Raw genomic sequence first — 12,968 nt, forward strand, 5'->3', positions numbered from 1 at the left:
TAACACGCAGCTGGGTGAAAACAATAGCAACAACGGCTAACTTCTCTCCAGCTCTAACACGACTCACAGGCTACCCACCAAAAGGGGTTACTAATGGAATGTGAGCAGACAGAGTGGTGGTTGTGGGGTCCCAGGATGTTATAGCGGCTAAGTGTTGTCCTGGTCATTCATTGGCAGCACAGGAGGAAAGGAGAAGGACAAGGTAGGGAGTTGGAGAAAGAATACAGAGTACATCTCAGAATTCAAAAGTATTTCAAGTATCAAGTCAAGACTGTGTGTATAAACGTCATATTTCAGAGAAGCAAGCACAAGTGGTTCATTTCTAATTAAGAGGGTAGTCGCTGCAGCATCATTTGTCTTGAAAATGCTAATGAAGGTAGTCTATGCATCTTTTCCATCCATTCCAATTAAAATGAGTTCATTTATATTTGGTAATTTAATTGGTTGTCATTTCTGTAATTGAGCCTCAATCCAGGCCGTGCTAATTATCTTTATAACAAGATGAGAAGAAGCTCATTAGCTTCCTATGAAACACAGGCCTTTAACTAGCCATCACCACTCAACTCAACTTGTTTATTTTGCTTCTCATTAGAGAAAATATTACAGTTTTATCCTCTACTTCTTGTTTCAAATTGTTATATTCCTATAAGGCAAAATGGCCTTCAGATCTTCACATCAAGAAATTACACGAGGTTGCATCATACTGAGCACGTTGATAAATGTATTTTGAAAATCAGAGTGACAGGAAGACGGAGGCTTAGAGGTTGTGGAGGTACCTATGGGGAGCCTGTTCTTCTTGTTGGCAGGAGTGGTGGCCGGGGAGAGCTGGGGGGTGTTGGAAGGGGTGAGCTCCAGACTGTTGCTCTTCACAGTTCGAGATTGGGGCACATTGGCCAACAGGGTCTCCAGAGCCATGTGGTCCTCCTCCCGAAGGTGGTCTCCCGCCGTCACGCTCCGCACAAAGTCCACCTATACAGGATGAAGAGGGGTTTTTCTTTTTCTTATGATCATAACTCTGAATAACAATCAATCAATCTTTGAAAGTCAACAGTTATTCCAAGAAAGGGTGTGACATGTGATATGTTTGCACTTGCCAAGCTTGTGTTCTGGTGAATCTAAATGGTTACTTGTTTAAATTATGGGATTAGACACACTTTCAAAAGTGTGGGTGAAAATCCAAACAAGATCTCAACTTTCATATACAAGTAAACCAAAAGGCTCTTGATCCACCTTATGTCTTGACATGATATACTAATACACATACACTGAGGTCACACTGATATCATGAGGTAACTTAATGCATTAAGCCATTCCCTCTGGCAACATATCTGCTGTGTTCGCAAGTGATTCATGAGAAATTCAAACACCGACAATCTAGTCTATTTTTACCACTGTGGGTTGCTTCAACAAGTCACTTTTAAGAATAATGCTTGTCACACACCTACTAAAGCTTTTGCATACTGCTGTTGGCATTCAACTGAAAGTGACTCACGTGTCATTTCTTTTCTTAAAATGTGATTCACACAGTTGTGACTGAACTGCTATTACATCAGATGAAAACACTGAAAGATTATTTAAAGCGAGGATAGGTTAGGTCTCAATAAACATGGCAACATATGCCACACACAGAAAAACTGCAATGAGAAGTGGTCACAAGTAAAACTTCCAACATTCCTCACATAAAACACAACATAAAACCACTAGTTTCAACAAAAACCCAACACTCTAAGCTGTACCAAAAGGGTGTTAACTGTACAGCTTTGTACTGTACAGCATTTTTGTTATTTTGTCCTCCCCTTGTACATAAACTCTGTATCCGAAAGCATTAAGTTCTCACAAAGGTTTCAAGGTGATATGCACATTTATGCAGCAAGGTGCTTCAAAATTTTATCAGATCACCTAGTCTGTAGGGAGCATGTGTGATGCACGCTTGGTAATTTTACTATGTCTTGTTCCAGGATGGCAGAACATAATTTGGCTATCAGTTACAAAATAAATTACCAGCGCCAGCAGCTGATTATGCGTAATATAGACTGCAGTCCTGCTTAGACCTTCCAGAAGGTTCATTGAGGACATAGGTGGGGTCTCGACTGCTCTTCCTCCAATCACCACATCCAGAAAGGCAGCTACACAACTCTGGAGAAACAGAAAAGAAACATTGTACAAGGAAAAATATAATAGAATTAGGTTAGAGTTACACAAGCAAAAATAGCAATGTGCATACCTTATCAAATTTGGACAAGCAGCTTTTCCGCCTTGGGTCTGCATCATCGTCAGCCATGGCCAACTGCTGCAAAAGCTGCCCCACCTGTACAACAAAACATTATCAGATATGAGTCTATAGCAGAATGAGTCCCGCATGTATGTATGTATGTGTGAGCAGATTACTTCCTGTGCCGCTGACCTGCATTAGATTGAAGCGGGCCACTTCATTGATGGGGGCATCTGAGATGATACCATACTGCTCCGGGTTGACTATAGCTGGGCAGATGAAGCAGGTCAACAGCAGGTCTGTGCACATGGTGCGCACTTCACCCACCTCAAGACGCTCCACACATGACAACGTCTTGTACATCTGGGACACAATCCAGCGCAGGCTATGGGGAAAGCAGTAGGTGTTCTGCTTCAAGTAACCAATAAACTTATTGACCAGAGCTACCAGCTTGGCTTCATTGGCCTCCACAGCTGCCTGCACCCTTTGTTTGTATCCCTCAGAGCCCTTCTCCCCAAAGCGCTCCTGCTGGGCTGGAGTGAGGCGTTCTGTCACCTTGGCTGGGTCAATCTCCAGATGGTCTTCATCTTCTACCAGCAGCTGCATAATGGGTTCATGGAGGGTGGCAGTGAGGAAGAGTTTGGCTGAATACAGGCCTTCGGAGAAGAGCTTGAAAAGGATGCTGAAGGCACAGGTTCCCCTTCGCAGCAGACGGCGAGGGTTGTCGCTCTCCTTCAGCTCAAACTCTATCAGGTACCGCAACACCTGGAAGTTGGCGAGAAAGAGAGACACACAAGATAAATAACATTTAATCTCTCTGAGAAGCTAAATTGCTTTTCTAATGTGTAACACTGGAGGCAGGTAGGACCTCACCTGCAGCAGGTAGCTCTCATCCTCCTGCATGATGCAGTTGCCATAAAGTGAGGTGAAGACTGTATGGATGACCCCCTGGGTGTGCTCCTGGTTCAGCCTCTCTCCTGCCACCAGGCATGACGCCACCAGTCTAGGATTCTCCCTCAACCGGGCCACGAACTCGCCATATATAGTTTCCTGGAAGCCCAGAGTCTTGTAGCCATCAACAAACTGTGTGTCTTCCAGCATTTTGGCATGTTGGCAGCATTCAGCTGGAGAGGCCTCCGCACTGTAAAAAAAACAAAACAAGACAGCATGTTTTCCAACCATGCTCTGATTGACGTATATTTTTACAGAAGCGAGTGCATCTATTAGATCACATGCTCAATGATTAAAGGGTTGCTCTCGCTTTGTAGTTTCCCTTTTAGGACAACTGATCTGAACTGCAGTGACAGGGCCAAGTGTGTGCAACAACACCACAAAGAATCAAACTTTAGCTTATATTTGTGTTCCTGGGTCGTTATCTTAGCATATGTACTTGTGCAACAGTATTTACAATTAGAAAAATGTTCACCACATCTTCAACTTTTAACATTTTTTTTTTTTTTCATTTGAAGTTAAAATATTTGCATTTACCAATATTCTAATTTCTTGACAACAAATAGTGTTTATTCATTCAATTTAATGCTCACTGTTGGTAGAAGCACCACAAGATACAACAACAAATTACGGGCATGTATAACAGGAAATGTTAAGTTTCATATCTCCCTCCAAAACCACAAACCAAAAATGTTTTTACATTTCTGTCAGGTTACAAATTAAACAAACAAGTTACATAATAATTAATGACCTTCACAGTTGCTGGTAGTCATATTTTTGAACTCTGGAAAGAGCCAAGCTAGCCATTTCCACCTGCTTCTAGTCTGTTGAATGATATAACCAGGTTCTGGCTCTAGCTCTGTTAAATGGCATTTAAGTTTATTTTAAGTGAAAAGGTTAAACTATTCCTCAGCCCGACCTGGTGAGAATGAGACGATCTAGGTTGATCCTCTGCTGCTTGGCGATCCAGGCGGCCCGGTAGAGCCTCTCAGCTGTCTTCAGCACATCACTGTTGAGCCTCTGGATCAGCTGCTTCTCCGACGCCACATACAGCCGCTCCTGCTTCAGGTGGTGGGCCAGAGTGTGGATGTCTGGCTTCACCATCTTCACCAGCTCTCACAGGCAGAGGGGTAAATAACTATGGGAATAAAAGAGACAAGATTCAGTCACGCTGGATTACAGAACACAACTGTGTAAAAGGATAACTGAGGTGAATATGAGGAACAGGGACTTAACAAAAGTTCATACCACCTTTCATCAAGTGTTAAAAGAACATCAGTGGGAAAAAACAGGAATAAACACCATACAGCAAAAGTACATGTATGAGCAAATATATTTACTATTAAAGGCTTTTACTGTGAAGTAGCTGAAATCACAGAAGTGGTGAGTTAGCTGCTGGCCACATGGAGGCCAGCAGCTAACTGAACCATGGTTCAGTTCATTTCTGGTGTGAAAACATTTTTTGGATGGTTCGGACTTTCGGGTTAATTACAGGAAGTTGCAGCAGGCTATCGTCAGACCTGGAAAAAGGAAAAAGGAGCCATGGTAGCACATGGGTAGAGGAGGAGACCAAATTTTTAACTGAAATATGGTCTGACCATGTTAGAAAAAGTCAACTGGAAAAAATGTCTAAAAATGCCAACACTTTCCAGGTATTGAGAAATGAGACAGAATGAGACAGAGAGGATATGAGAGGACAGGAGAGCAATGCCACCTTAATATAATTTAGTGGCAATGGGATGAATCTGTTGATTCATTTTTCTCCATTAATTCAAACAGCAGTAGTAGGTAAAATGCCAACGTCAGACCCACACCTGTCTCAAAAACAATCAATGTCAGGTATAGGAACACGTAGCACACATAGGTGATGACGACAGGACGTAGGTATGTCATGTAAAGTTCTTTAGTGCGCTCACATAATTGCAATGTGAAACCAAAACTAACTGGATCAAATGTAGTTTAACAAAAACATGAACCTTGGTTCGGACTTTCAGGTGTGAAAAGGCCCACTGACTGCCACATTAGGTGGGCTCTCACTCAGAGGGATGTTAACATCAGGGAAGAAGCAAGAAGCCAAGAAGCAAGAGAGGCAGACTCACATTTTTTTTCACAACAAAGCCACACAGAGGCTCTTAAACAAAAATGATCATCAATTTCTGAATGAAGGGGTATGTGGTGTTAAATACTCCCTCTGTCTTATAGTCACTGTTCTGGTTTTTAAGTCAGCTGTGCCAAAGGGAACTCGACCAATTTTACACATATAAGTCAGTTTAGGCATTATGGGTAGTACTTTAGCATGTCATCAAGGTTATATCGGCTTGGGCTTTGAGACTACAGATTTATAATAGACAAGGAGTAATCATTTAATCAATTAGTCGATTGTCATCAACAAATGTTGGTCGGACAAAACAAGCCATCTGAAGAAGTCACTGTGAACTCTGAGAAACTGTGAACATTTTAACTATTTTCTGACATCTTATAGACTAAACAATTAATCAAGGAAATAAGCAGCTCTACTTATATTACAAACTGGGGGCAGGGAGTTTGAAAAGAGGGTCTATTTAAAAGATGCTATAGCATTATGGGAAGTGCAGTATTCTGCCATTCTGGAGCTTTAACTAAAAGTTGGAATATTTCAGCCTCTGCTCCTTTAAATTTGACCATTTTTGTCATTGTTGTGCCCAAACTTTATGGAAGTGAATAATTAAATTGCTGAAGTACACCTTTAAACATCAAAACACTGAGCTGGGATGCTTGTTTTTTGCAAGCACTTTCATCAGAAGGGAGAAAACTGCAGTTTTCAGTACATCACTGTTGCACTGGCACAAGGCTTGTGACTGTGCTGCGATACTATCTAGCATGCGTATTGGAACCATACAGAAACCCCAATGAACCAAAGAAACACAACATTTATTGCACAGTTAATACCCACATTCAATTTCATTTTTTTTCCTTTCTTGAAAATCTCATCAGTTTTCAATATTTAGGTAATGTTGCATCTCAAAGTTGATGAAGCAGGAAGCAGTTCCCTTTTCTGTAAATGTCTGGCTGAACGTTAGCTCACACATGATGCTCGTGTCATGCAAGAGGGAAGTGATCATTTGCATTCACTGTGCTTCACACACTGGCCCAATGACAACAGCAAAAGCATGCTTTTTCAGCTACATAGCAGAATATGCAAATCACTCTCCCCTTTTCCAGACATACACAGCCAAGACATACAAACCAAGCTGAGTGCATGAAATTTGAATGATTTCTTGGTGAATCCTTTGCACAAAAGCCTCTTTGTGGCTGCTTGCTAACATAGCAAACACAGATTTAACTGCGGAGTTAGGGCCCTGGGAGGAGAATGAGACTAGACTGGTGAAAACTGCCACAGAGCGGGAATGACTGCAAGGCAGCGTCTTTGCTCGCAAGGTAATAGACAACCACAACGTTGGAGTTGATATGCCTGACAAATCAAATTGGTTATGCAGATTTAAACACATAATGATGGGCTGTACAAAGAGTTCCCTCTGTAAACCAAGAATAAACAGTGATTACTGATCTCAAATTACTGTGATAAGATTGTTTCATTAAAAAAAAAAAATGGGTCAAGTTTAAAGACTCAGAAACATTGTGTGTGTTAATTTATGGTTTAGGGAGAAAATGTAAATGTATAGTGTCTTCCAGAAATTCTTTATAAAGCACAGCTTCTCTTTATCACGTGAGAAACATGATGACGGTCTGAAAGTAGGGCTGCGATCGAGAAACAACAACAAAAAAAAAAAGCATAACAACCTTAATCAATTAACTGTTAAATACATTTATCAAGTTAAAGTTATTAATGTTGCTAGCACTATAACTTAAAAAGAGTCTAAAAAATGAACAGAAACAACTCATCTACTGTATTACTTGAAAACCTACAAAGGGAGGCTGCACTACATTGGATAGGGGCTTTAAGTTGTTCTTAACTGACCAACATTCAGGACCTTTCCAGATTATAAATAAATTTGTATATAAAAAGAAAAATAAGAAAGATGACATTCTGTGATTTCTTTTGTTTTCATTTCTTGCCTAAATAAGCCAACAGGTAACTGGCTGAGTAGAAGGGCTGGGTTTTACACGATCTCGATACGGTATCGAAATAAAATTTATGTTGATAACGATGATAAACTTTGGATATTTTTTACTTGATATGGAAAGATCTAACAGCCTATTACAAAGCAGAAATAATCGTGACATTTGCCAGTCAGTCTGTAAATTTGGTCTACATGTCAAAGTACACACTCATTTCCTTCCGCAGCGGGGCTATGAATATCTGGAGAGCCCGTCATGTATAAAGTAATGTTAGCCAAAAAAAGCTGCTCTAACTCACCGACACGTTTCTCTAGTAGAGACATTCTGTCTGTAGCTGTGGAATAGGCTGCTTTGACTGCAAATGCTAACTAACGGTTAAGCTAGGCTAAGCTTGAAGCTAAGTAAAGAGTACGAGTAGCAACGAAAAGCCACTTACTGCTAACATCGTCATTTCATAAAAGAAATGAGCAAATCTAATGATGAACTAAGCAAAGAAAATGATGTAGTCAGTTAGATAAATGAAGAGGTTACAGTAGACTATATATTGTATGTGTAAAAAAGATGTAGCATAATAACTGGGTTACAATTTTGTACTTTTTACTCAGATTTTTACTTCTACAACATTTGAGAGATGTCAAACCAGATCATAATTCATATCTTTTACATGTATTTTATCTTACAGTTGAGTGTATGAATGTGTCAGGGCCTTTGTGATCCACTGGTTTATTTGCTTTTTTTGTCTTGGTTGAACCTCTACAAACATTTGAGATGTTTGCTGCCCCGCCAATGAATTTGATGTGATAGCAATGACAGCTTTTAGTTTCATTTACATTATTTTAAGAAGTTACAAGGCACGCTCACTTGTATTGTTTTGTTAGAGCCGATGAAGCATGTCTATACAGTTAAATGTTTACATTTAGATATTATTCAATATATTATTTTATCACAAAATATATTCTAAATCAAACCATGTTTGCAGAGTTAAATGTTTACATGATTTTATTCTGTTTTTTATGTTAATAAAGTATTCTAAATTTTAACTGATGAACCTTCTGGTTTCTTCAGGCTTCAGATCAATATGGAAAAAATTATCATGATCACATTTTTTTGCCATTTCACCCAGCTCTACTGAGTAGTACACTCACTTCCACGTATACACTCGTGTTAGTGAATAAGCACATTCCTGACATACTTGGACGGAAGTGAAAAAGCAACTAGGCTATTAAGTGGCTAGCAGGGAGGTTAACTGCCATTTGTCATGGCCTCCTGTGCCCAACAACTCAAATACAATCAGCTGCGTAAAACTACCTGGTGAGTCAGTCATGGAGAGCACTGAGGAACTCTAAAGCAGAAGAGAAACCGAACAACGGGGGGTGTTTAAAGGAAGGCATTATCTGCAGTCTTCTGAGTTGCATGAGAATGATCATGGTCTTGAATACAGTTAACATGTGAGACAAAGAGGCTCAATGACAAAAGCCAAACATCTGTGTAAGCACCATAATTATAACAGCAAGGCAGGGTAAGAGACAAGAGGCAGGGCAGAAACAAAACAAGAGAATTTCAAATATCAGGATAAGGCCAACCACTTAAGTTATCTGATGAAAACGATTAAATGTTGCCAATTTTTTGATATCGAAAGCACAAAACAACACTACCCTATAAAAGAATGTAAGTTAACATCACAGCACTAGAGTAAAGGGGTTTGGAACGTGGCCCACTCCTCCTACTGCATGATCTCACACACAAACCAATGGAACAAAGTTCTTTTTATAGATATTCAAAGGATTTCACTCTCTACAAAAGGTATTCACGGTTGCGAGACAACATCCTCTTCACACTTCCCTTTCAGATAATTTCTTACACTGCTCAGCAAGCAAATACTGTGCAGTAAGTACATGAGATTTATCTGACTTCTCCCACCACTAACAGGACAAGTTACTAGCGGTGGGACTTAACCTCAATACTTTCAGAGTACTGACCAGTATGTTTCCACTCCACTGTTTATCGAAATTTGTCAAATACTCGATGACATTGAGCAATTGATCAGATTCTTAAGATGGGTTAGTTTGAGAAAAGGTGAGATGTATCCATGCCTAGATCTAGATCTATCCTGCCAGTCAGGGGATGGAAGAAGCGACACAAGCCCCCTTCTCTAACTTTAAAGCCACCACTGCCCCGAAAGAATGTTTGACAATGTGCACGACACAAAAAGCTGTAGCAGTGGGGGAAAAAAAGAAAGAAAAAAAAAAAACACAATGAACACATAAGCTGTGTCCCAATTCAGGGGCTTGATCTTCTTAAGTCCATGTTTCTAAACCAAAGACAGTGTGAAGGGCAGACAAGTCCTGTCTAATTTCAAGGGCTCCTCTACGTTCATCCAAGAAAATGAATGTTTATGTTGAAATTCTGGCATCGACTGCACTGTTGGTTATTGTTATGTAGTTATTTACAGGGTGTTAAATGAAAGTAAGGTACACTTCTTATCAGTTGTCCATCACATGTTGAAGTTTTATCACAACTCCGACTGTGAACTCAGGTATCATGGAACATAGTCCAGTAGACCACAGCAGGTACTGACAGTACAAGTACAGCCTAGCCTTCAGATCCTTTAAGGGTGAGTCAGACCTTGTTTGTGGACCAATACGTGGCCCCCAAACCAAACTATTTAGTGAGATAACTTTAAGGAAAGTGTGAAAACACTGGATTCTGAGCCACAAACAATTTGCCCAAAGCAAAATCCTCAAGTTGTACAGCAAGTGTCATGAAGAAGAAGTGAAGCACACAGCACAAATACACAAAGAGATACACACAGCACAATCTCTAAAGTTTAATATCATCTTAATCCCTCACCAATTGTCTCATTCAGTGACTGCACATTTAAGAAACAACAGACTTTACTAATACATTCAGGACAGACACAAACGAAGTAGTGATCTTAAGACATCTGCACCAAGCATCACTGTTACAGTAAACACTAAATGAAAGGAGACAGACGATGGTATTGCAAAGTATGAAGAACATTAACGTTGACATTTGTATCACCTTAAATGGCCTCATGAAAAAACACAAGGCTACTTCTGAGTAATATCTGCTAAGGCTACAGCATGAGGCCAGGAATTATTAAAATCCAGTTACGTAGAGTCATTGCACTCTCAAACCATAAACTAAACAGGCCACATTTCCTGGCAACACGATAATTACTACACAGGAAGAAAGTCCTGTTGACCGAACCTCAATCTGAGCTAATGAACACAATATGATACATTAAAGTGACTGACTGGAGCTAACTGATGCATTGACACTATAATGCAAAGGGATGTTCCGCTGTGTAATGTGTCAGCATCTGGCTACAAACTGGGAAAATATGTTAGTGCTTTTATGGTGAAAGGATGAGAGCTTGGATCATTTCGAACCAAAACACTTTGACACCAATTATTGTCAAAGTGGGAAGTAATGACTGAATTTTTGGATGAAATTACAAGTTATTAAATGATTATCTTCCTCATTTATCATGTGGAATACAAGTTCACTAAGCCAACAAGTCTTTCATTAATAAATTTTTTTCTGTCAAACAATAAAATTCATAATATCCAATTTAGAAGGATATGAAACAGATATAGTAATAATAATACACTTAATTTGTACTGCACTTAAATTCATAATGAAATTCAACATAAAGACAATATAAAGAATAGAGCAGCAAAATCCCACATTTCACAAATGTACAAATAAACAACAAATGTTTCGCATTTTCACCCAGTAAAAAGACTTCAATGATAAACTGACTTTATTATCATTACTGTCGTTCCCTAATTGTTACAGCACTATAAGACAAAAAGGGAAGATGATTAGTTTAACATTTAAGATGTTAAATGACAGCATCACAAGCATTACAGATGTGGCTTAATCGTGCTGTTGTTCGACTAAAAACTTCAGACATGCCTTTTACGGCCTCGATGGGTGGGTGGGGACACATTTGACACAAAAACTGAAACATTTTGATGTGCTGTTCAAATTCAGTTGCATGTTTTCAGTGTCCTTGATACGAATATATTGGTTTATTAGCCAACCGAGATTTATCTAAACAGCCAACACACCGAGGTAGGTTAGGTTTGGTTAATGTCAGCTACCACTTGCTTAGGTTAAACCCGGCTAAATTTACCACCAAACGAGTTGAGAATCAGATCAAATAAACCATGTAACGTTAACCAACGTCAGGTCGGCTAAAGACTGTGGAGAAAACTGACCGAAGAACAAGACACCCACAAATCTGGTATCAGTCAAGGACTTGTGTTCGCACTGATGTGAAAGGAGAATCACAGACAGCAAATTGGTGAACTGGCCAACCAAGCGGTAGCCTGCTAACCAAGTTAAAGACTGCTAACCTTAGCTAGTCAAGCACGGCAAGCTAACGACAAGCTAGTTGGCTACGTTAGCTTAGCTTTAGGTTGCAAGCTCCTGAGAGACCGAATATGAGCCACAAAATACGCTAACGTAAATTCAGCAACTTACCGGACGTAATTAGCGCGCACCGGTTGTTCACAATGTCTCTAAACACGGCTGATCATAAGATTTCTCGAGTCAGAGGGATTGTTTGTTGGCGATTAGCCGTCTCTCACTGGCTTCTGCAGGGGCGAACAGTGCTGTCATTTGCTGTCATCACGAGGAGACCTGCGCAGCCCGCATGCGCAAAGGCTTTGTTTAAAGGGAGAGCCCGCACTAATGCAGAAACAGGCGTATATGTTATTATTGTAATATAAGAATTTGGTGCAATTTCAAACAATAGATTTTTTTGATTCACATGCTGTGGGCACCAACATACCTAATAGTACCTAAAACAATTTCTATATGAACCCACAGAGTCACAAATTGTCTGTTGGCCACTGACAAAAATGTCTGTTGATATCATTAGTTCAGTTTTTAGGCCAATTGTTGTCTCTGTTATTAAAGTAGAATACTGTCGACTATTTGAAATAGGCAAATGTTATTTTTGTCTTCATGGTTATGTAGCAGTGTTGTTTTTTTCATGCTCTTCAAATTCTCCCAAAAATTATTATCATTATTGTGTAAAAACAATTTGATGCACTTATATAAATGAGAGAACGTATAATAGATAGATATTTTCAAGATTGTTATTAGATTACACCCTGGTGGCCTAGGAGTCAAGACACTGACCATCAATATTAGCTGTCATGCACAAACTGTAAGATTATGTATTATTTCAATGCTGAAATCAAATTTGTGAAATGGCAGTGTCACCCTCAGGAAATTAAATGCTTTTGCTATGATTACAGTCACATGTATTTCAGCTCTGTGAGTTATGGGTAGTGTAGCTGGCATTACATCCATTGGATAAGCAAGCTAACAAGTAAGATTCATTCATCTATTTTTATTATCTAAACCCCTCTGCACAAGGGACGGAAAGGCAAGGGCCATTTTGAGTACTGCCAGATACTGCAGCTTTTTTTCTTCCATGATATTGAGAGAAAAAGAGATTCATCCTTTTATATCATCCCACCATGACTTTGCAATTACTGTTCACTGTAGGAAAAGCAAAAAAAGTAGTTCAGCTTCAGAAGATCTAAAATAGCTCAAAAGAATGTCATGATCACCAAGGTCTAAGGATAGAGGATGTTGTATGCTGTACAGATTGTAAAGCCCCCTGAGGCAAATTTGTGATTTGTGATATTGGACTATATAAATAGAAATGACTTGACTTGAAGGCTGCTCCAAACCCCATTCGTTG

The 12,968-nt window shown here is 39.6% G+C and overlaps 1 protein-coding gene across 4 annotated transcripts in view; it reads right to left on the bottom strand.

Annotated features, from left to right (window-relative positions):
• gapvd1 (GTPase activating protein and VPS9 domains 1) overlaps window positions 1-11,897 on the bottom strand; it is a 33,980-nt gene extending 22,083 nt beyond the window's left edge. For 2 of the 4 annotated variants that reach the window (XM_044366867.1, XM_044366858.1), the window contains exons 1-8: window positions 11,735-11,897; window positions 4,083-4,301; window positions 3,086-3,353; window positions 2,405-2,977; window positions 2,225-2,308; window positions 2,002-2,136; window positions 777-969; window positions 79-159 (exon numbers count right to left, since the gene is read on the bottom strand). In XM_044366867.1, coding sequence (XP_044222802.1) covers window positions 79-159; window positions 777-969; window positions 2,002-2,136; window positions 2,225-2,308; window positions 2,405-2,977; window positions 3,086-3,353; window positions 4,083-4,267 — 1,519 coding nt within the window. In that variant the 5' untranslated portion in view covers window positions 4,268-4,301; window positions 11,735-11,897. The remainder of the gene's footprint in view (window positions 1-78; window positions 160-776; window positions 970-2,001; window positions 2,137-2,224; window positions 2,309-2,404; window positions 2,978-3,085; window positions 3,354-4,082; window positions 4,302-11,734) is intronic. The other 2 variants (XM_044366879.1, XM_044366874.1) reach the window with 1 other exon arrangement.
• Between the last annotated feature and the right edge of the window lie 1,071 nt (window positions 11,898-12,968).

Source organism: Thunnus albacares, chromosome 2 (assembly GCF_914725855.1).
Source record: "Thunnus albacares chromosome 2, fThuAlb1.1, whole genome shotgun sequence".
Classification (NCBI taxonomy): Eukaryota; Metazoa; Chordata; class Actinopteri; order Scombriformes; family Scombridae; genus Thunnus; species Thunnus albacares.